The following is a 22292-nucleotide window of genomic DNA, read 5'->3' on the forward strand; positions in this document are numbered from 1 at the left end:
TTTACGGCCTCCACCAATTCCTACCGACTAATGGTTGATTACGTTTGGTAGACCGCTGCATTCAGATGATAAATTGTAGATAGGAACTCGAAACAGAAGACAAGGGTAGCAAATAACAGGATATTGATGAAATTCTTGAGCTCGAGAGAAGTTGAAGTACCGTTATCTCCACTGATGTGGTGAAGAGAGAGCAGCATCATTGATGTATGAAGGCTTTTTGGCGTTATAATAAAAATATGCAATCATCTGAACCAACTCGTCTGCTGATCTCATGTCTGGAAATCATGGTAAACTTAATCAGTCATGATATGAATTCAGAGATCTGAAGTATAAACGATATCGGATGAAATGGCTTACCCTTCTCTCTATATAGTATCTTGTTTCCACGTAAGAACAAAATCTGTGGGCATTCTTTAACTTTAAGTGCGTACGCTAAATCCCTCTCGATGTTTATATCTATCTTGACTGTCTGCTCATGCAAATTAAGACATCAGATATATAAGGAAGAGATTGAGAAACAAGAAGAATAGAAGCTATCAAGGAATTTCACAAACCCGAGGAGGTAGCCGATCTTTTGCTTTCCAGTAAACTTCTGCTGCTTTTTCCAACTCCTTCAAGACCTTCCAGTTATCACTTGCCCTGAAATGATCAATGCAAGTGATTAGATTTCATCTAGAGTTGGATCGATGTCTGTAGCTCAATGCATATCAAATGTAATGGAATACAAAGTTCCCTTCCTATATTTACGAAACATTTATGCAAAAGGTTGCAACTTTAACCTGTTGTATCTTTCAAAAACAAGGACAATTAGAGGGCTCGGATGGAAAGCAAAGCTCTCCCACTCAAGACAATTGATCTCTTTCACCAATCCATCATCGATTTCTCCCTCCCAGTCAATCTCTGTGCCGTCTTCGCCTACAACATTCTTTATGGGATGCTTATCGAAATACTCGGAGGCTCTGATTCCCCAGCCAATATCAGCATCCAAAGGCCAATCTGGATCCTCCTCCTCAATCAGCATCTTCTTTTCTCCTGAAGCATTATTGTCTTCATCTTCATCACTATCAGAGTCATCATCTGATGTGTCATCTTCAGAACCCAGATCACCATCAGCCTTTTTCTTCATGATGTTTTCCATATTCTTCAGAATTTCGGGATTCTGCTTCCGGATTGACTCAAAAGTCCGTTCCAACGAATCACGCACGAAATCCTCAACAGCTGCTGCTTCGCTTTTGCGACCCCGCCTTGGCTTTTTAGGGATCATTGCCGGAAACAAAGTCTCGGAGTCCTCACACTCATTTTGAGGACCTTTAGTAGTTTTGCGGAGTCGGGTTTTTCCAGTAGGCTTCAACTTTGGATTACGGCTAAGATTGGCGTCAGGATTCGGGTCAGATTTCCTTGAATCAGCAAAGCAGACCAGGCGTTTCACAGTGCTCCCAGGAGGTCGGACAACGAAATTTGGAGTTGAAACAGAACATAAACATGAAGTACATACTTTGGCAATTTTGGAAGACGGCAACCGAAAAGAATGTAAACTAGAATTCGTATTCACTGTCGAAAGCAACATCGATCTGTCGATTTATGACGTCCAATCTTCTGGGAGACGTAGATGCTGCTGTTAAAAAGAAATAAAGTAAGAAAACCTGTTGGCAACAAAAAATACACAATCAATAACTCAGGAGACCAAAGAATTGAAGGCCCCAAACATCACACAATTATACAAACAAAAGATAAGATCATGTGGAAGAAAAACCCATCTCTTCTAACGTGGAAAAAGAAAGAAATTAACATAACATACACGAGAAGAGCATAATAGAAGGAGGAGGAGGAGCATAACATTAAAAAAGAAAAAAAGAAAGTGGTGGTGGAGTAAGCAAACCATCAAACACATGGCACACAAGCCAAAGATAGTACAATTATAAGTGTAAACTACGAAAACCAAAACATGGGGAACTGAGATTCGCCATAAGCTCTCCCGTGTGCGTGTGAGAGAGAGAGAGAGAGAGTACGAGTGGTTGGCGGGAGGTGGCAGGCAGGCAATAACTGGAGAGAAGAGAAACTATTCTGGAGTTGCTTTAGCTATTCAACTTCCTTCTTGTACTAGTACTGTACACTCCTGTACACTACTACTACTTTTGCCTTTTGTATATATATATATGTATGCGTGTGTGTGTGAGAGAGAAAGGTTGGTAATAATTATTAGGGTAAATTTCAACCTCTATTTGGTATAATTACCAATGCCCTTATCATTTAAAAAATTATCAAAATTCTTTGATTTTAATGGTTGTCTAATAATTAGTACAATCCGTTAGGTGTTCATCCATTTTTATAATGAACTAACCAAAATACTCTTATAAATTAAAAATTATAATTTTATTTATTTTTTAAGATTTTCTGATTTTCTTTATTGGACTAACTAGATAATTATTTTTTTATAATTTAAAATTTTTTCTATCCACTCCTCCCGATATTTTTATAAATTTTTATTTTTTCTAGAAAAAACACAAAACAAATTATATAATAAGAGCAAAGTTGATAATTTCATAATTTCATTCAAGAATTATATAATTTCATCATATACCAAGAAGGTATTTGTGATTTTTTAAATAACAAAAAAAATATTTATAATTATATTAAATTTTAAAGAAGATAGTTGTTATTTAGCTTATTACTGCAAGAGCAAGTAATAAAGAAACGGCCTACCACCACAACCCGCCAACTCCAACCCCTCAACACCAACACACTTTATGCTCTTTATCGATTTTGAATGAATTTCAACTATACTTCCACTCTAATATTAAATATTACATTTTAGTTTGTGCTTTTTTCTATATTTACTATATAATCTTCTAAATTAAGGGGGGAAAAACATGAGTTACTAAATTGTCGTATTAAAAGTATATAAATAAATAATTTCAAGATTATAAGCCCAAAATTTCAAACTTAAATTAAGAAATAATGTGTGTCAACTATGAAGCTGTATTATATTTTTTAAAATTTTTCTTTTTATTGTCTAAAGTTTAGTAATTATAAATAGCTTGTGCTCAAATTTGGTGATAATAGAAAAAATATGTGAAATGGCATAAGATTGATTAATAATACACCGTATTCGCCAATTCCAAATATTCCCCACACATTTTTTTTATTCAATAACTAAACTCTCTCTAATTAATATTTATCCAATTTGAAGTTAATCAATGAACTAACTACTTGTGCATTTACCATCATCATCATTATTTCCTTATCAATAACACTCTGTGTATAATTTATAACAATAACACTGAAAATAAAATATTTATACGAATTTAATAATATATATAATAATAAATTAATATTATATAACAAAAAAAATGAATGAAAATTGAAAAAGAAAAAGACATAACTATAAAAAGATACTAGAAAAGTGGAAAATCAAATAAAAATTTTAAAAAATAAAAAATCAGACCAAAATAGAAAGAAATACCAACGAGGTACTCCATCTTAATATATAGTTAGATTATTATAATTAAGCTGCTAATAAAATTTTAAATTACAAACAACGGTTATGATACCACCAATTCCAATTTATTGTTATTCTAACAATACCCTCAATTTTTTTTTTATGATTTCTTACTTTTTATTTTTGAATAATACACCATAATTTGTTTGTTTATTATAAATATTGTTTTATTTATAATATATATTATAAAATATAAAATATTATTTATTATATACACATAACAATAATTTGCCATAACTGCTGGTATATAATAAAAAAAGAGAGAGAGAATTGCATCATCAAGTGCATCTAATAAAAATGCAAAAACAAATGTTAAAAATGCAGTGAGGCGCTAAAGGACAATTGTAGCCTCAGGTATTCTCGATATTCATCCCAAAGCAGCAATAATAATATACGTGCCTGTCCATGTCTCCATCTCACTCACACTCTCGGGACGATCTTAATCTCACCCAAAGTACAACACAAAAACCCATCCTACCCTACCCTACCCTACCCCAACCCAAATTTAAACAAGCCTTACTCCTACAAATTAAAACCATAATAATAATCATACCAATTTCATCATTTTACATTAGGGATTTAAGAGACCTAGCCTTGATCCGCTTTCGCATTCTTTTTTTCCCATTCCCATTACGTTCCTCTAACTCCTCATTATCTTCGTCATCGTCTTCGTATTCAACATAATCGAACTCATCTCCATTATCGTCCACTCGTCTCGACACTTCCTTTTCATGTTCATGATCATCAACAACTTTTGGTACGATGCAATTGCCATTGTTTTTGCAAGTCGATTGATCGCCTCTCTTCTTGCCCCACCGTGGCCCGAAACCTGAATAATAGTAAAATTCATACGGATTCGACGAGGATGAGGCCTTCTTGGGACGGGGACGGCGGCGGGACTCCGGTGGTGCTGGCTTTTCTGGTTTCTTCGCGGCGTGGTGAGCCAGGCTGTTGTAGTTTTTCACCAAGGATAAATGATGCTCGCATAATGAATTTCCTTTGGTGGCCTCCCTCTTGCATTGCCAGCTCTTTCCGTCCGTCTTGCAGCACAAAATGATTTGCTGGTTTCTCGCAGGAGGCTGCTCCTCCGCCTTAACAGTGGTGGAGTCATCGGAATATTCCCAATGCCGGCCAGCATCAAACTCTCTATTTGATCATATTGCAGTTGTTATCCAATGGGCAATAACATTTGTATTTGAGTGGGAATATATTCATTAATCTAACAACTATTCATCAGCTTATAAAAGGGAAAATTTTATGTATAGGAGGAGCTGTGGTGGGGGGCACAAACCCTAAGTAAATTATTACGAAATGATAGATAATGCCGAGAGAAAAAGCTAGAAACCATTGAAATTTGATTACCAGTGAAGAGATTTACCTTTCACCAACTGAAATGCAATGCTCTGAGCTCCCATTTCCAGCAGAAACACAATCTCCATTGACCTGCGTAGAAATTATCCGATTTCGAAAAAATGGAAGCATCGAAGCAATAATAAACGAAAAAAGAAAAAACCCAGGAAATAATTCGACTTCCTAGGGCTAAATAAGACGCAGAAATCGTGGGATTCGTACTCTCTATAGAACCCTAGCGGTGGGCCTGAAGAAAACCCTAGAACAAAAACCAGAATAACCGCAGAAATGCAGAAGAGTTACACAGGAATAAGTGGCGGATGGTAACAGATCTGTGGGTTCGACCAAAACGGAGTTGGTTCGTAGAAAATTTAACCTACCTGGAACAGCGGAGAAGGAGGCGGAGGAGTTGACGGCGGCGAGAAACTCATGACGTCCCAGGGCGACTGATTCAGCTGACAAACATGAGTCTGAAGGAGGGTCCCGGGCTTGAGAGACGAGGTCGCATAGATTAACGGAGAAATCTTGGCGTGCTTGCGTATCCTCATGGCGGTGCGAGAGGTTTTTACCGGGGGAGTGGCGGAGGGAGGGAAGGAGTGAGAGGGGGCCGTCGAGCACGATGAAAGTAGATCCAAAAGTTGCTTTGTTTTTCTTATTATTGTATTTTCCCACTCTCTCTCTCTCTCTATATATATATAGATTTATACATAGAAGAAGTTGTATGTATTCATTTGAGTATAGAGATTTAAATAAATACTTTTAACTAATTTATTTTTATTTTATTACATGGGTGCTGCAGTGGTCTTAACTCTTACCACACAACTCCTACTCCTGGTCCCGCCTCCCATTCACCGCTTCAATCTATTTCCTTTTCTTTTTCCCCCTTCTTTGGTGTATTTGTTTATGAAAATCATAAAAAATAAATTATTTTTTATACTGCATGTCTACCGAGACGACGCCGTTCTGAAATTTGTCATGGTCTTCGTCATAACCAAAATATTTATCATATTTTTAATATGGGTGAATTACGACAAAATTTCTTGATCTGTTGACGTAATTATGAATATCATGAAAAATTACTAATATCTCCTGATATTTAATAAAATAATATAATCTTTGGATGAAAATTTAAAATTATCAACTTTACTCTTATTAAATTTTTTATAAAAAAATAAATTGAGTAATCATAAAAAAAAAATCACACGAGATTTGTAGAAAATTGTAAATTGTATAAAAATTGTTTAGTTAGTCAATAAAAAAAATTAAAATTAAGTAAACTAAAATTTTTTAGTACACAAAAGCATTTTAATCATTGTACCATAAAAGAATGATGAAAAATTAGTAATGACTAACGAATTTGGCTAGTTGTTATACGGATGGTGATATTAGGGAATATTTATAATTTTACAAATAATAAAATAATATTTTTAATTATGTCAAACCTCATGAAAGGTTGTTGTAATTTACTCTTCTACTAATATCTTAAGTATTTACCATAATTTTTAGTCGTGGCCTATTTTTTGATCTCATCTATTGAAAGAACGACCAATACTTATTGCGTGACAGTGGTTAATATTTTTACTTTTAAAATAATAATTAATTATGACAAGAAATTTTGAATTTATCGGTTTTTGAGTTTATGTGGAAATAAAATATATTTAAAATATATATATTATAATAACGCAGACACCCAAAGTGAAAGAATATATTTAATTTTTATTTATTAATTTTGTGACGTTAACAAATTTATTCTATACCAAACTTATAAGCGTCTTTAAAGCACACCAACTCCACACAGTATATACCCCGAACCCGCTCTGTTGGTGTGGATCTTGAATATGTATACGGGTCCCGAGACCCGTTTTGAGTTCTCGGGTTTCCGAATCCATCTTGCCAAATTTCGGATCTCAGATCTAAGGAAGCATTGACGGGTTTGGATCTCGGTTTTTACCAAATTCGTCATACACTCACGTCTCAATCCATTGCCATTTTTCATGTAACTATTAACTTTATTTTCATTTTTACTTTCAATTTTCAATATTTTTTAATGTTTGAAAATGCTTTATTAGTTTTTATGCCATAAATGAAAATATGTTTGAATTTTATGTTTTCAAATCTAGATTTATTGATGTGAGAAACGAGAATCTATGTGCATTTGATTTGCTATATTATTATTTTGTAAATATTATATTTTGAATATATAATGTAATATTAAATTTATTTTTTAAAAAATAAACATGACATGACAGTATGTCAGGTCATGCCGTATGTATAGCTAAAGACATAAGAAATGATCAGGTCTCAAGAGATGGTTGGAAAAATGTGTTTTCAGTAATCTATGTTCCAAATTTTCATTGGAAATGGGCCATTTTCGATGAGATTGAGCTAAAAGATAAATTTTCAAAATATTGAAATAGTGTAAAATTGGAAAATGACTTTTGGAAATAAAATCAGAAAACTCCATTAAGTATTGACCATGTCCAATTAATATTTATTATTATTTTATCTATGACTAAAATATCTGCCATTATTTTTAGCTGTAGATAATGTATCGGTCAAGCTTGTGAATACAACAGCTAATGACCGTTGCGCACCCATGATTTAATTAGTATTTTCTATGATTTTTAATTTTCATTCATAATAATTAATTATATCGAAAAGTCATATATTTTTTCTAATGCGAGGATATGGCCCGCTACAATAAAAGGCAGAATTCGATACGGATCAGCCGACCGTTCCAAATCTCATTCCATATTAGAACGAATTTTGAAACACATTAGGAACTGAACTTGGCAAATGACTTCATGATTCCCATTTTTTATGGGTCATCTTTTTGGAATGACCAAACCGTGCCAACATGTGTTCCAAAATAACAGTTGCAATGTCCGCTCCTACAACCGTTCCAATATAGTAACGGTAAATGGTTGGAACTCTATTTGGAACACATTATTAGAATTAGGGATGGTCTTGAGTTGACCGTTCCTATATGTGAGACAATTAATGTGAAATTATATGTAATCATTCCTAATTTTTAGGTTAATTAATTTAAATCCCCTCTAAAAAGATGTAAAATTATATTTTTCTTAAAAAAAAAAAATTACACTTACACCCCCTTAAAAAATTCATGTTTATACCTGACCCATTTTTTGTTAGAGTTTGGACGAACAATATTGATATTAACAAAAATAAATAAATAACTTGTAAATATAATCATTCATTTAACATTCTCATGTGGTACTTTTGTATTTATAAGAGAAAAAATATAATGATATTAACCTCACCTCATATAAATATATGCATTTATCCCTTTATAATTACAAAAATATATATAGAAATATTAAAAGATGGGCAAAATTAAAATATATGTAAATTCTTTTTGTTAGCATTAGCATTTTTCGTCTAAACTCTAACGGAAGGGTCTCAGGCGTAAAAGCAAGTTTCTTGAAAGAGGTGTAAATATAATTTCAAAAAAATTTTAAAATAAAATATAATTTTATATTTTTAGAGAGGATTTAAATATAATTAATCCTAACTTTTAATTTACAACTTGGACGGAAGTGCCAAGAGTAGGTTACGTCCCATGCATTTATTTCGAGTATAGGAGAATTAACCATATTATAAGGTATTATTAAAATTCATATCAAAATTAAAATTTTCATTTATTATATATGTGTATAAAAAATGAAGTTATTTGTAAAATTGCAGTGTTTTGATCTTCAACCATCATATTGGAATCTTTAATGGAGTACTTGATTTTGCAACAAAATAACTGACATGGGTATTGTATTTTTTTCTAATAAAGTAAATGATTTTTACATTTAATTTTAAACATATGATGATAAATTTTATATAATTTACTATTGTTTTCAATAAAATCAGTTAATTGTTTTGGCATTTTGGATAAATTGCATAAACCCCTCCCCTGTTTTAAAAATTCAATTGAAAATTCCTTTATGTTAAAAACATAGGCAAAAAATCCCCTATGTTTTTACAAATTGTGCATACTCTCCCCTTTCATTATTTAGGGTTTAACGACGTTAATTTTTTTATCGAATTACCCGTTATACCCTTGTAATGATAGCCCTTGATCTTAATAGTAAAAAATAAATGGTTTAATTTTAAAATAACCTAAATATATAGTTTTTATTTATTAATATACAATTATACATATAAGTATATAAATATACTATACATATATTTTTTTATTTATATAGATACAGTTATACAATATATGTACACATAAAGGCGACGATGCTATGTGGTGGCGATGCATTGCCCCAAAGCTCTATGGGCTGCGATACATCACTGCCCAAAATTAGGGAGTCGACGCATCGCTGTCAAAATCTTATGAGAGGCGAGAGGAAGCAACCGACACCCTTCAAAGGCGTCGCCCCCCAATTTACTCATTTAGGCGACCGATTGCCACCCGAGCAAAGTGGGCGACGGATGACCGCCATCAATGGTGGGTGACGAGGGAAGGCAAGAAGGAGGCAAAAAAATTATTTTAATTTTTTAAAATAAAGTAGAAATAAAATGATAAAATATATTATTATAAATTAATAATATATAATTAATTTATATAATTATATTATATATTTAATCTAATTAATAATATATAATTAAAACAATTAAGTTATAGTTATAATTATATAAAGATTTTAATTTAGAAAAGTGAATTTTAGTATATTTACATTTTTTGTATTATGAATTTTCAACTTAAATTTCAATTTTTTAAAAATTGTATATTATTGGTGTTTTAATTAAATAATATTTTAAATTAATTAATAATATATGATCTATTAATATTACAAAAAAGGGGTGTAATGGACATTTTGTACACTTTAGAGTAACTTTCAAACATATAAAAAATGAAGCCCACTCGAACAATTCCCGAGTGTCAAAACAGTCTCCTATAGTTTCTAACACATAGGGAGGGGTTTTTATTAAATAACAAAAGAAGTTTTTCGTTTATAAAGTTAGCACGGGGGTTGTCGCGCTATTTTACCAAAATACAGGGGCGTGTTGTGCAATTTACCCTTTTCCATCATTATTTAATACTCCATATCAAGGCACGAGGCAATCGTATGTAAATAATAATTAAAACTTTATACTATAAGCTAGAAAAATGAGTAATTGGTAAAAATAAATTTAAATTGTATTACTAACTAAATTATCTCAAATATATTTATCTAAATTTGTATTTAAATATAAAATTAAAAACAATGAATATTTTGATAAATATAAATAGTTACGGACCAATTTTTTTAAAAAAGCACCGTCTCTTACCTGACAAGATAAAATTGAAAGAAATTACTATGTGATTGGTCTCTTGAATTGTACACCAATCGCACGACAAGTGTGTTGCAGTTGCTATATAATTGGTTTAGATTCGACCAAATCAAGTTCGAACTAAAATTTTTCCTACATTTATTCTATATTTTATTAGATATTTATAATTTTGAAATATTTTAAATCCCTAATTCTTTAAAATTATTTCTATAATTAATTTTCTGGAATTCAAATTCATCAATTTGAACGTGATCTCAACGGTTTCTGTTTTATTTGATTTGTTTTTGTGCTATAGTCACAGCTTGTCGCATTTCTTCAACCAGCTCTACATACTTCGAGGAGTGTGTGTGCGTGTGAGGAGATAATGCGATTGGTGGTGACAAGGACAGTTGCTTTTGGGCCACGTGGAATTGGGCCTTGTGCTTTCATGAATCCAACCAGCAACAGATAAACTCAAATTTGGAGCCTTGTGACTTGTTTGGCACTCTTGTGGACCCTTTCTTTCTACTTCTCTTGTTTTTCTCTTTAACAAAACAAACTGGTCATAACAAAACTTTACCTTAAACAAGTAATAAAATAATATGTATAACATCAACTTTAATATTAAATAAAAGCAACAAAACATAAATAAATAATTTATTAAATTGATTGAAAACTTCTCTTATATATATATATATATAACAAATTCCAGATAACTATTCTTTCATGATTTTAAATTAATTTTAAATTATAAATAATTTTCAAAATAAATGATCGATCAAAATCCACATCGACTTTCAGATACAATGACAAAAATAAGTTATTAAAACTATATAAAATCACAGTACAAAAATTTTATACGTTCTATTGATTTTTTAGAGTGCACGTAAATATGTGATTTTATATAATTTTAAAATAAAATATTAGAGATTTATAAGACAAACTTATGAAAATATGCAACTTATGTTTGTTAGAATATTAAGTAATACTTAACTATAATATTTATAAAAAAAATGTAATAATTATATTGAAAAATATCACTATTAGTATTTTATAGAATACAAAATCCATTTAAAAAAATTAATAAAATATTTATAAAATAAATATTTTAATATTTTCAAATAAAATTTACATATATATATTAAAATAAAGGGCTAAATTACAATGGATTCTTTTGAAATTTGACATAATTATAAATATTTTATTATTGATTGAAAAATTATAAATACTCTTTATAACAATCGTGTAATAAATGTTCCCTCATAACAATTAATTGTAGAGGGTATTTGTTAAACGACGAGTCATTTCAAATAATATCTAAAGATTTTTTAAATAATATAATAATATTCATAGTTAGGATTAATTATACTTAGACCCCCTTCAAAAATGTAAAATTACATTTTTCCGCCTAAAAAATTTGAAATTACACTTACACATTTTCAAAAATTCTCGATTTACACCTAATTCATTTCCTTTTGGGGTTTGAACAAAAAATACTGATATAAACAAAAAAAATTACATAAATTTTTAATTTTGTCCCTCATTGAACATTCTCATGTATATTTTCGTACTTACAAAGAAATAAATATAGTATATATATAGAATGAGATTAACATTATTATATTTTTTTCTTCATAAATTTAAAATTATTATTTGAAAATGTTAAATGAGGAGTACTTTTTTTTTGCCAACGTTAGCAATATTCATTCAAATTCTTGTAAAAAGAGGTGTATAAATGTAATATTAAAATTTATTTGGAGGAAATTGTAATTTTATATTTTGAGAGAGGATTCAAATATAATTAATTTTAAATTTAAGCCTAACACTTGGGAAACATCGACGACAGTAGCAGATAGTTGACCCGGCCCGGAACCGGACAAAATTACGAAACTGGCCCCACAATAGAACTCTCCATTCCTCCAAAGCCCAATGCACCACATATTTTTTTAAAAATTCAATCTTTTTAATTTAATAATAACTACCAAAATCTTCATTCTCACGCTTCCCTTCAAAATTCCGTTCCCCGTTTTCAGTTTTCATCGCCCGAGAATTCGGTGCAGTGTCTTTATATGTAGAAATTGCGAAAAGAAAGAAAGGGTTTGGGGAGAATTTAGAAGAAGAGAAAATTAGAGTGTGAGAAGAGAAAGAGAGACTTGTGGAAGCTGTTGCTGTGTTGGATTCTTGGTTGATCGTTCATCAGAATTTTGTTTGATTCCTAATTTTGTTTTTGCTTTTTGGGGGAATAAGAAAGAAGAAGAAAATAATAGGAATTTCCAGTGGTGAGATGTGGACTGGTGTCGCTGGCCTGTGGGCTTCTTACGTCGGCTGTATTAGTTATAATTTCGACAGCGATAGGTAAGAGATATCATGTATCTACGACGTGCTTCTCTCTCTTGTAATTGCTGTTCTTTAGTGGGTTTTGACGAGGCAAGTTTGTGTAGTATGTGTTTTATTTTTAACTGTATTGTGTAGATGGGTTATAGGCTTGTTGATTTTGATGATCGTTAGGGTGATGTTTTAGGCTCCTGGGGAGTTAAATTGAGTATGGCTTGTGAATTCTGAAATGGGTTATAAGAAATATTTGTGGGTTATTTCGTGGGTAAGGGGATTTGGGTTTTGAGTAGTTGACTATGTTGCTTCAGTTTCAAATCAAGGTTTCTTATCAATTGCAAGTAGCTATATTCCTTGTAGCTCATAAGGTTTCTGCATGTTTGAGTTCTAGTTATTTTAAAGAATTGGATTATTGCTGAAACTTTTAAATGGATGGGGATTCTTTTTTCTTTTTTGATTCGCTTGGTGTGTGTTTATGACTATATACGGGGATTAATGTGTTTTCCATTTGGTTGTCTGCTTGGTGAATATAGGGGGTTGAAACAGCATGTGGAATGAGAATAAGATAAGAGAAAGACGGAGGGGTCCAGTTTGTTTTAAGTTGCTAAATATAATGCAGTGTCTCTGCTCAGGGGAACAGTCACTTGGAAATCAAATGGTCCCTTCTTCTGAATCTCTTGCAACCAAGGATTATTCGGCCAGTGTTCATTCATCTAGACCGGGAGAAACTGAAAAGAAGCCTGACATTGGTAACATTGAAGAAGCTGAAACATCACTGCGCGAAAGTGGTTGTTTAAATTATGAGGTTGTTTTCTAATAATCCTGATGCAGCATCTTTCGCCCTTAACTTTGATGTTTCTTGTGGTTGGTCTATGGGCTGGAGTTTACTTCATTTGATATGATCTTTAGCTTTTAAGTTAGACCATTACCTAGATGGTTTTTGTACTGCTATCTTAAACAAGAACTTAGGTCGTGACTTGATGATATATTATTTATTTTATAACCTTGATGTAGAAGTCATTATTTTCCAGGAAGCAAGAGCATTATTAGGGAGGTATGAGTATCAAAAAGGGAACATACAAGCAGCCTTGCATGTGTTCGAAGGAATTGATATTGCTGCTGTTACTCCAAAGATGAAAATCACACTTTCTAAAAAAGTTGAAACTCATAAGAGAAGGTCACAGAACTATGCAACCCCTCCAATGTCAATACACGCAGTTAGTTTGCTATTTGAAGCAATCTTTCTAAAAGCGAGATCATTACAAGCACTTGGGAGGTATAAAGGTATTACTTCGCTAATTGATCTATTCCTGTCTTGTTACCTACCTTAACATCTTACAAATGAAAGCTGCTTTAATATGTTATTCTATTAACTTTTTGTACTCATGTACTGTTGTCCGCTAAAATGTGGAATATTTTTTCCAAAGGCTTCTATAGCATTTTTTAGGCTCACTGTATGCCTTTATTTTTAATGGTAACAAACTGTGGGTTTATGGTAAAAGTGCAATAAATTAAGCTGCCATTGCTGTTTGTCTGCAAGACATAATTATGGCAGGTAATGCAGGTAACAACTATCTGTAGTGCATCTTTAAATGGTTTTGACTCAAACACTTCCCAGGTTCATTTGACATGTCAGAGTTGTGTTAGGAGATTTCACCAAATGCGTACACCTATATCTGTCTTTTCCCTGGTCGTTATGTTAGTTTAGAAATACGCAACGTTTGCACAGTTTAGAGATGTGAATTGTTGTATTAGTCCATTTGGTATTTTCTGTTTATAGTTTAGTTTAGTGCTGCTTTATGGAGGCTCATATATCTTGTTTTCGCACCTGTTTTTGGTGTTCATGCCGGTGATGTTCTTGGGACTTAATCCTCATCCTTGTTTTTGGCTCTGGACAGCAAATAATTTTTCAAACTTATACCCCAACATATTGTGAATGGTTGTCTGATTTATGTCTCCAATCAATTTTGCAGAAGCTGCTCAATCATGTTCAGTTATTCTGGACATTGCTGAATCTTCATTACCAGCAGGCTTGCCTGAAAACTTTGGTGCTGACTGTAAATTGCAGGAGACACTAAATAAGGCTGTCGAACTGCTTCCAGAATTATGGAAACTCGCAGATTCTCCTCGTGATGCTATCTTGTCGTACCGCCGGGCCCTTCTCCATCAATGGAATCTTGATGCACAAACTACAGCAAAGATTCAAAAAGAGTTCGCAATTTTTCTTTTGTACAGTGGAGCTGAAGCCATTCCCCCAACCCTGCGATTCCAAATGGGCAATGCATTTGTACCCAAAAACAATGTTGAGGAAGCCATTCTTCTTTTGATTATTCTTTTGAGAAAAGTTTCCCTCAAGAGAATTGAGTGGGATTCTTCAATTTTGGATCACCTTTCCTTTGCGTTATCAATATCTGGTGGACTCAAGGGTTTAGCTAATCAAGTCGAAGAGCTTCTTCCTGGAGCTATTGGTTGGAAGGAATGGTATCATATTTTAGCTCTCTGTTATCATGGAGAAGGTGAAGACTTCACCGCTTTGGATTTATGGAAAAAATTGTTGAAAACTCATGAGGATTCAACATACTTACCAGCTTTATTGTTTGTTTCAAAGATTTGTGGGGCAAGCTCAACATATGTAGAAGACGGGATTAGTTCAGCTCGCAGAGCAGTTGAAAACTCGCATGTTGGATGTGATCAGTTACTGGGTGTTGCTCAGTGCATGTTAGGCATCTCGCTTTCAGCAAATTGTGGATCTGCCGTGTCTGATAGTAAGAGGGTTGAAAGACAAACTGAAGCCCTCAAGTCCCTGGAAAATGCCGCAAGAATGACAAAAATGCTGAACCCTGTTATTATATACCATCTCTGTTTAGAAAATGCTGAGCAGAGAAAGTTGGATGCAGCACTTAATCATGCAAAACACTTGCTTAAATTGGAAGGCGGATCTAATATTCGAGGATGGATCTTGTTGGCTCGAATATTATCTGCTCAGAAATGTTTTCCGGAAGCTGAAACTATCATTAATGCAGCTCTATCGCAGACTGGAGTATGGGAACAGGGAGAATTATTGAGAACTAAAGCTAAGCTCCAAATTGTGCAGGGCCTGATGAAGGAGGCCATTGAAACTTATTCTCAGCTTCTTGCTGTCCTTCAGGTTCAGCGTAAAAGCTTAGGTTCAGGCAAGAAGCTTAAGGTATGAGGTGCTACATATTTAACTTACACTTAACATATTTAAGAATGATTATGCTATGTTGTGGATTTTGTATTCCTCAAATGGGCCAATACCCAGTTTGTAGAAAAGGATGTTTACTACCACAAGCTCCCTTATGATCTGAGCATTTAACAAAAGCTAATGATGGCATGGTTGCCATGTATGGAGCAGAATATGAGGACACATCATAAATCACTCCATGAATTTTACTTCATCTAATCATTTGCAATGAGGATCTTTGCAACTGTATTATGGAGTTCATTGGCATTGACCTTTTTAAAGCATTAATAGTTTCACTTAGTCCTCTATTTGGAACCCCATGCTTTCAGCTTGGATGTATATTGAACATCACATAGAGTTGGTATTTTTCCGTCATATAACCTTTAGGCCTTCAAGAGTAGAAGCAACTGATAAAGATATAACCAGGATAGAAGTTAGCAAAATTGAGTATGAAAAAACAGGAGGACTGGAAAATCAGGTGTTTTTTGAAGTTTGCAGGTAACTGTGCAGGAACCTGTTTGAGAGCATTTTAAATATAGCTGTTACAAGTAAACACTGAGGATGCAAGAAGACTAATGCAACAATTTCTAGAATGATTTACCGTAAGGTTCGGACACCTGCAATATGGAAAAGTTGTGCTGACTTGTGGTTGAACAGCATCATAGGATTATTCATTGAATCCTTGCTTTTAAGGCTAAGTTATATTTTAGTGATATTAGCTAACTTGAGTTGGATGCCGAGATAATGCCTGTTTATGCACCAAATTTCAGTTATGTCCAGTCTGTTTGATGGTGAAAGTTTCAAGACTTCATTTATTCTTGAGATGGATCTATCCTGCTGCCGTCTTGCATGAACTTTTAGATGCGCTCTAAGAGACATAGGCAACACACATGATTGCTGAAAACAGGATCCAGATGCCTAGTAAGGTCTATCTGATAACTGTAGAATGTTGTCATGATTGCAGATGCCGTTAGTATTATGTTGATGTGAAATAAATAGATACGTGCATGCTTGAGTGATGCATCCATGCATGAACATATATTTGCAATATGTCTGTCCTAAAATGTATCCTGGATAGATGATCATTGTCCAGTATAATACAATTATATTTCCTTCCCAAAATATATAATGTTATTCGTCGCCCTTAGATGTTGCAAACCATCACTTCCCTCTTATCCATTAGTTAACCTCCCATCGCTGCCCACACAGAGGTCATCTTTCCACAGAAAAAGTAGGTATTTTATTAAATTCCACATAAATGTGGTTGATCAATTAATGATTTGTTATTTTCGTTGGGTAGAACTTCTTTAGTAAGGAGCTGTGTATACATTATTACTTAGGCTGCAATTCACCACTTATTTTCTACTTCTGTTTTCCTCTGTTCTGGTAATGTAGTTTTAAGTTACTAATCGGGAAGGTTCCGTTGTGTTTTCAAAGCTTAATTTGCTCTATCTTAGAACCTTGGAGAAATACTTGTTAGCACTATTCCCCAACAGGATGGCTTGGCAAATTTTCATTTGTGGTATGGGTCAAAAATTTCCCAACATGCGCGTGTCAACTCTTCTGCTTTCATTCATTGCATGTCCTATCCTTTCATAGCTGGTGTATTCAAAGTTGTCTTTTTGACTGAAAATGTTTTCAACTTTTTCCTATATGACAGGAAGACAGAAGCCACATTCAGAATTTAGAGCTCGAAACATGGCATGATTTGGCTTCCATCTATATAAAATTGTGCCGGTGGCATGATGCTGAGCTCTGTCTTTCAAAATCTGAAGCCATTAGTGCCTTTTCTGCTTCTAGATGGCATGCGGCTGGTATCTAATGCTTTCTTTTTTATTCATTTCCTAATGCCCTCTCATCCTTTCTCATTGGAAGAAAAAGTCTTCAAACTAGAAAGAAGTTACTCGATACAGATGGAAATGAAAAGATCCAAGCTAAGTTTATTAACTGGTTTATATGGATGCCCTTCCAATTAGCAATTAATGAGTGGTGCCATTGTTGAACAACTTAATAGTTTCAGTATCTAGTTCATGAATTAAAGGCAATCAAATTAGAAAAATGCAGGTTAGTACCTTATTCGAGGTGTTATCAATGCAGGTTTGCTTCATGAAGCTAGGGACCAACGGAAAGAAGCACTAAAGGCATATGGGCTGGCTCTGGAAATTGATCCGACACATGTCCCAAGTCTTGTCTCCAAGGCCAGAGTTCTCAGACAGATGGGTTGCCAGTCTCTGGCTATCATACGAAGCTTTCTGACAGAAGCTTTACGTCTTGACAGAATGAATGCTTCTGCATGGTACAACCTCAGCCTGCTTTACAAGGATGGAGGTGGTTCTTCAGCTGTTGAAGCTGCTGAATGTTTCCAAGCTGCTACTCTTCTTGAAGATACTGAACCCATTGAGCCCTTTAGATGACTGCTTCCTATTTGTCAATGCTTGTACTATTCACAAAAGTATTTTGATCTTGTATTTGTTTGAGGAAAAGAAATAAAGTAGAAAATTTTGTTCTCTTTTCATTTTTCATTGTTGCAATTGTTTGATTTGGCTAGGAAAATTTGAATGAAGTATGACCTCTTTCCTAACTTAGATTTTGAATTTCCCTCCAACTTTTTTATAGATTTATCAACCAACATAGCCGGTGATTTTTTTATGTTGTTGCTATTTTAATTCCAATTTTGGTTATAACAAATTCATCATCCTATATTTGTTGGGAATTATTGAGAAAAGTTGAATAATAAGTAAATGTGTAAAAGATAAAAATGAAAATTTACCTGCAAAAAAAGATTAATGAACCTAAAGATAAAAGGATGACAACGTATAGAACACAGAAGAGTGCACACAGGTTTGGGCTTTAGCAACATTTTGGCAGGCCAACTACAGACATACAAGGTACTCAGACGGCTAACCAGCTGCGTTGGGCTTAACCCGGCCAGTTCCATTAACTTGGAGCCCACATGTTAGGCTGAACTTGGTTCAGAATGTACAGTCCAAACACGTGGTGACGCTGGGTGCAGTAGGAATGTAAAACTTGGATTTCAGTGTAACCACATGAAAGTATCAAGAACGGCAACATTTTCTGTTCCATGCTATTTAACAGTCAAATAATCGACGTACTAATACGATAACAGCATTCTGAAACATGAATGGTACATTGGACGCTACAAAATTGGTTGCCTGGTCAATTTCAAGGACCCTACCGTGTATTTGATTAAGCGATCTTGATTCAAGTTTTCGTGTTCAACTGTGAACATGTGGCAAAATTCTGTGCGAGTGCTCCTTATGTTTTTCAACAGGGAGGTCCTCGTCATAGCTTGAAGTTTGATGTGTGAAGACACTTCTGCACCGCAGTATGATAGTTGTGCCTTAGTATTTATCAAATAGTACAGCCCTGGTTTATGTTGAATGTTTAAGAGCTATTGAAGAAACAGTAAAAATGATTTGTCTGGGGATGCGCGTGTCCTCTTTCTGAGGTAGTTGCTTTTAACCACGAGACATGTATGCAAAGTGGACGAGCATAATAGACCATGAAAGGCCATTCTTACTGGAGTGCAAGGTGTATAGAGAGCTAACCTCCAGAATCTGGTAAGAGTGTATGTCCAATTACATATTCACGTGGCACACCTGAAATAAAGGCAATAAATGCATAAGGATAATATCAACTGTGGAAGTTGATCAAATGATCAGCTAAAGAATTTGCTAATAAACTTATTCAAACTGCCAGCTTAATGCTTTCAACATTATTGGTGAATAAGTTCGATGAGTCCACTCCTACTCATAATTGGTATCGGTCAATTGTTCCATTGTTCCATTCCGTTACAATCTGCTTCAGTTTTGCAGAAATTTAGATGAAACGCACCTTGGAACACATATCTTGTACTTCACACATAATGCAACAATAGATCAGCTGAAGAATTCTTTAGCCTGCAGCTCTGCCCTAGATGAACGTCTCCGAAAAGGTACCTACACAATCATGTTCATAACGCAATCAGCAGTGAGCACAGGAACATATATTCTGATTGGAATTTTTCATCTTCCCCTTACTCTGTGTCAGGAGAAAATGATTTCTGAGAGGAAAAGAATTAGACCTGTATTCACAATGCTCTGGCCATGCACATCGAGCTTTTCCATAATCCCAATAGCAGTCCTCATCCCTCAGAGGTCCGCGAGTAGCTATTTATGAAAAACAACAGGCGAAAAAATAAACTAAGATGGCAATATTGATGAAGGTGGAAGTAACAAAAGAAATGATTTCAACCTTTTGTGACAAATTTTGACTTCTTGTCAGGGTGAATATCATGCCACATCTCAAGCCACAGCTCCCGCATTAACACTGAAGATCTAACAATATTCCTATGGTTGGCTGCAAATTAGATAATTTGATCAACTGAAAGAAAGTATAAGAAATTATCGACATAGATGGGTATAGTTTTAGTTAAATTCAAAATGAGGAGCATTTCCATCCAAAATCCCACTTGAAAGCAGCATGAAAAATCGGAACCAAGAAACAAATAGTATCATAAGATAAATGTCAAACAAATGAAATATAGATCTTGACGATTTTGTGGTGCTTAAATTTTGTCATGGTTCTAAGATCAAACAAATAAGCAGTGTGACCCTGATGTAATGTTAAAAATATGTGGAGAAAAATCTACATTGCACTTCAGTTGTGCTCTAGTCTTATTAAAAAGTCCATTTAGGTTATCTTGGGAGTTCCCAGGTCCAGATTGCCATTACAGTTCTGTGTAGAAGACTAGATAATCTTATATCCACTAAAGATTATAAAACACAGGTTCCATGTAGAAGATTAGATAATCTTATATCCACTAAAGATTATAAAACACAGGCGGTCATTGGAGAAAGACATAAATCTTCATATTAGACCACAGTTCTCGTTTCCCATTCCAGCAAGGATCTACAAACTGTTAAATAAATTTAGGAACTTTTCCTTCTAGTGAGCTCTCATCCTTTAGATGAGGCATCTTGATGGCTTGTCAAAGCATCGCGGCCCCTTGTACCGTAAATTATTTGTCGTGATAAACTGAGAACATATTCAGGGATGATAATTTGTGATATTCACAAAACACAAAAAAAGAAAAAAGAATCATACCAATGAAAAGGAAAAGGCAATTTTTCACTGTTAAACTGAAGGGTCATTCTCATTCCACAGTTGACCAGCCACACTATGAAAGATATCCAAAAAAGAAAAAGGATTATTATCTGTTCCTTCACTATTTTGAGTTCACCACATTAAACAAATCATTTGCTTCTGAAGATGTATCATAAATTAATCCAAGCTTAACCTACAAAGACAATCACCTCTATCCGCATAAACACTCAACGAGAATAGTTTATTTATCAAACGCTAATATTTATGCAATTAACTCCACAATGACGAGAAGATACCACAAGAGAAAAATTACACTATTAGCATTCACATTATTTGGTGATGGCATCTCACAGTCAGATAAGAGTTTGTGTATCAACATTCAACAAATTCTTACATGATCTAAGCTATTATAATCCAGAGAAGGGCTATAGTACATATCAGTCTTAAGTCTTAACAGAGTTATGATTAGTCAGATGATTGTATTACCTTTATCAAGCTCCCAAACTGCTGTTCTCTTTCCTGGCAGACTTTCAGAGTCTTCATAATAGGTTATGTACTTCACTCTAGGAGATCTTGTCATGTTGGGAATTACATCCATTTCAGGCTGATGTTCAACATTTAACTGCACTTGGACATCTGAACCATCATGTTCTGACTGCAATTTGTCAATAGATTACTCTTATCATTGAGGAACCAAATACATCACAATTTTCTTGAGGATTTCGACTTTATCAGCTGGCTTAACCAGCAGAGAGAAACCAGAGAATCAGTTAAAATTTAAAAGGAAAAGATTCTCTTAATCTTTAAATTGTAAAAAAAGAAGAAATAAGAGAAAAATCCTCCAGAAGATATCTTTGTTCTTCTGTTTAAAAAGGAAAAATCAAAATTTTGGTGGGAGAACAGTTTGAAGCTAACTGGAGAAAGTTTAGCCGTGAAGCAACTAATGTCCTAATTGGATAATTTTAATCAGCCAAGATAAAATATAAAGAAATAAAGAGAATTAGATAGATGTAATCTAGAGTATAGTTTCACTTATTAACACCTGAGGAGCCCTTGTAATGTTCACTTTTGATCCCAGCCAGTTCTTGCACCAAGAGAGGGAATGATACGGTACCTATAAAGTGAAGCAGCACACAGTGTAATAAATGTTAAAACACTCTTAGGCTGCTATATAGAAGAAAACATCTCTCAACGCCATGCTCATCATACCGTCTCATCCCCACTTGTAGCACCAGGGTTTCCTTCAACCAGATTCCCCGACCTAAATCAACAATACACAATCAAATGAAAAACTAAAGTTATCAGTCTCTGTAAAAACTACCAGCCGATGCAAGTCAATATGAGTGAATTAGACAAATAATTCAAGCAGCATAGATGGCAATTTCTCAAACTTTATGTTTCTGTCTGATAATGGTAGAGTTGTGCCTATATTATCTCATCCTCATTTCAAACTTATTAAATAAGGGGGCTCCTGCAAAGCAAATTGATGGAATGTATAAAATTACATTCACTTCATGAAGAAATATAGCCAAA

At 33.8% G+C, this 22292-nt stretch overlaps 4 protein-coding genes across 11 annotated transcripts in view; 1 reads left to right on the plus strand and 3 right to left on the minus strand.

Annotated features, from left to right (window-relative positions):
• On the minus strand, window positions 1-2140 carry LOC105163591. Of its 7 annotated transcripts, none has more exons than XM_020694342.1 (6): window positions 2010-2140; window positions 780-1615; window positions 555-639; window positions 358-469; window positions 161-275; window positions 1-55 (listed from the first exon to the last, which is right to left on the minus strand). In XM_020694342.1, the coding sequence occupies exons 2-5, from the start codon at window positions 1565-1567 to the stop codon at window positions 163-165; spliced, it is 1098 nt and encodes a 365-aa protein (XP_020550001.1). In that variant the 5' UTR covers window positions 1568-1615; window positions 2010-2140; the 3' UTR covers window positions 1-55; window positions 161-162. The 7 variants fall into 7 exon arrangements, with proteins under 7 accessions (XP_020550001.1, XP_020550004.1, XP_020550002.1 ...); XM_020694345.1 differs by having other exon boundaries at window positions 780-1612; window positions 2010-2120; XM_020694343.1 differs by having other exon boundaries at window positions 780-1643; window positions 2010-2120.
• On the minus strand, window positions 3832-5527 carry LOC105163443. Its single transcript, XM_011081783.2, has 3 exons — window positions 5230-5527; window positions 4878-4942; window positions 3832-4645 (listed from the first exon to the last, which is right to left on the minus strand). The coding sequence occupies exons 1-3, from the start codon at window positions 5395-5397 to the stop codon at window positions 4066-4068; spliced, it is 813 nt and encodes a 270-aa protein (XP_011080085.1). The 5' UTR covers window positions 5398-5527; the 3' UTR covers window positions 3832-4065.
• Window positions 12097-18168, plus strand: LOC105163444 (protein NPGR2). Its single transcript, XM_011081784.2, has 6 exons — window positions 12097-12472; window positions 12982-13253; window positions 13480-13732; window positions 14422-15635; window positions 17314-17467; window positions 17751-18168. The coding sequence occupies exons 2-6, from the start codon at window positions 12996-12998 to the stop codon at window positions 18065-18067; spliced, it is 2196 nt and encodes a 731-aa protein (XP_011080086.1). The 5' UTR covers window positions 12097-12472; window positions 12982-12995; the 3' UTR covers window positions 18068-18168.
• Window positions 18443-22292, minus strand: part of LOC105163445 (phospholipid--sterol O-acyltransferase) — an 8432-nt gene continuing 4582 nt past the window's right edge. The window contains exons 10-17 of one of the 2 annotated variants that reach the window (XM_011081787.2): window positions 21969-22020; window positions 21802-21873; window positions 21246-21414; window positions 19908-20012; window positions 19738-19822; window positions 19509-19612; window positions 19223-19273; window positions 18443-18989 (exon numbers count right to left, since the gene is read on the minus strand). In XM_011081787.2, the coding sequence (XP_011080089.1) occupies window positions 19531-19612; window positions 19738-19822; window positions 19908-20012; window positions 21246-21414; window positions 21802-21873; window positions 21969-22020 (565 nt within the window). In that variant the 3' untranslated portion in view covers window positions 18443-18989; window positions 19223-19273; window positions 19509-19530. Of the gene's footprint in view, window positions 18990-19222; window positions 19274-19508; window positions 19613-19737; window positions 19823-19907; window positions 20013-20759; window positions 20833-21245; window positions 21415-21801; window positions 21874-21968; window positions 22021-22292 lie in introns of those variants that run through there. The other variant, XM_011081788.2, reaches the window with a different exon arrangement.

Source organism: Sesamum indicum, linkage group LG6 (genome assembly GCF_000512975.1).
Source record: "Sesamum indicum cultivar Zhongzhi No. 13 linkage group LG6, S_indicum_v1.0, whole genome shotgun sequence".
Classification (NCBI taxonomy): Eukaryota; Viridiplantae; Streptophyta; class Magnoliopsida; order Lamiales; family Pedaliaceae; genus Sesamum; species Sesamum indicum.

What these genes read in the sequence shown, in the direction of transcription:
- LOC105163591 (XM_020694342.1), bottom strand. Translation starts at nt 1,567, where the DNA reads ATGTTGCTTTCGACAGTGAATACGAATTCTAGTTTACATTCTTTTCGG. An exon ending in GTTTTTGAAAGATACAACAG is followed by an intron (nt 640 to 779) that starts GTTAAAGTTGCA and finishes TGATCATTTCAG; the next exon opens with GGCAAGTGATAACTGGAAGG. An exon ending in AAGATCGGCTACCTCCTCGG is followed by an intron (nt 470 to 554) that starts GTTTGTGAAATT and finishes TTGCATGAGCAG; the next exon opens with ACAGTCAAGATAGATATAAA.
- LOC105163443 (XM_011081783.2), bottom strand. Translation starts at nt 5,397, where the DNA reads ATGAGGATACGCAAGCACGCCAAGATTTCTCCGTTAATCTATGCGACC. An exon ending in CTCCTTCTCCGCTGTTCCAG is followed by an intron (nt 4,943 to 5,229) that starts GTAGGTTAAATT and finishes ATTTCTACGCAG; the next exon opens with GTCAATGGAGATTGTGTTTC. An exon ending in TGCATTTCAGTTGGTGAAAG is followed by an intron (nt 4,646 to 4,877) that starts GTAAATCTCTTC and finishes ATGATCAAATAG; the next exon opens with AGAGTTTGATGCTGGCCGGC.
- LOC105163444 (XM_011081784.2), top strand. Translation starts at nt 12,996, where the DNA reads ATGTGGAATGAGAATAAGATAAGAGAAAGACGGAGGGGTCCAGTTTGT. An exon ending in GTGGTTGTTTAAATTATGAG is followed by an intron (nt 13,254 to 13,479) that starts GTTGTTTTCTAA and finishes ATTATTTTCCAG; the next exon opens with GAAGCAAGAGCATTATTAGG. An exon ending in TTCTAGATGGCATGCGGCTG is followed by an intron (nt 17,468 to 17,750) that starts GTATCTAATGCT and finishes TTATCAATGCAG; the next exon opens with GTTTGCTTCATGAAGCTAGG.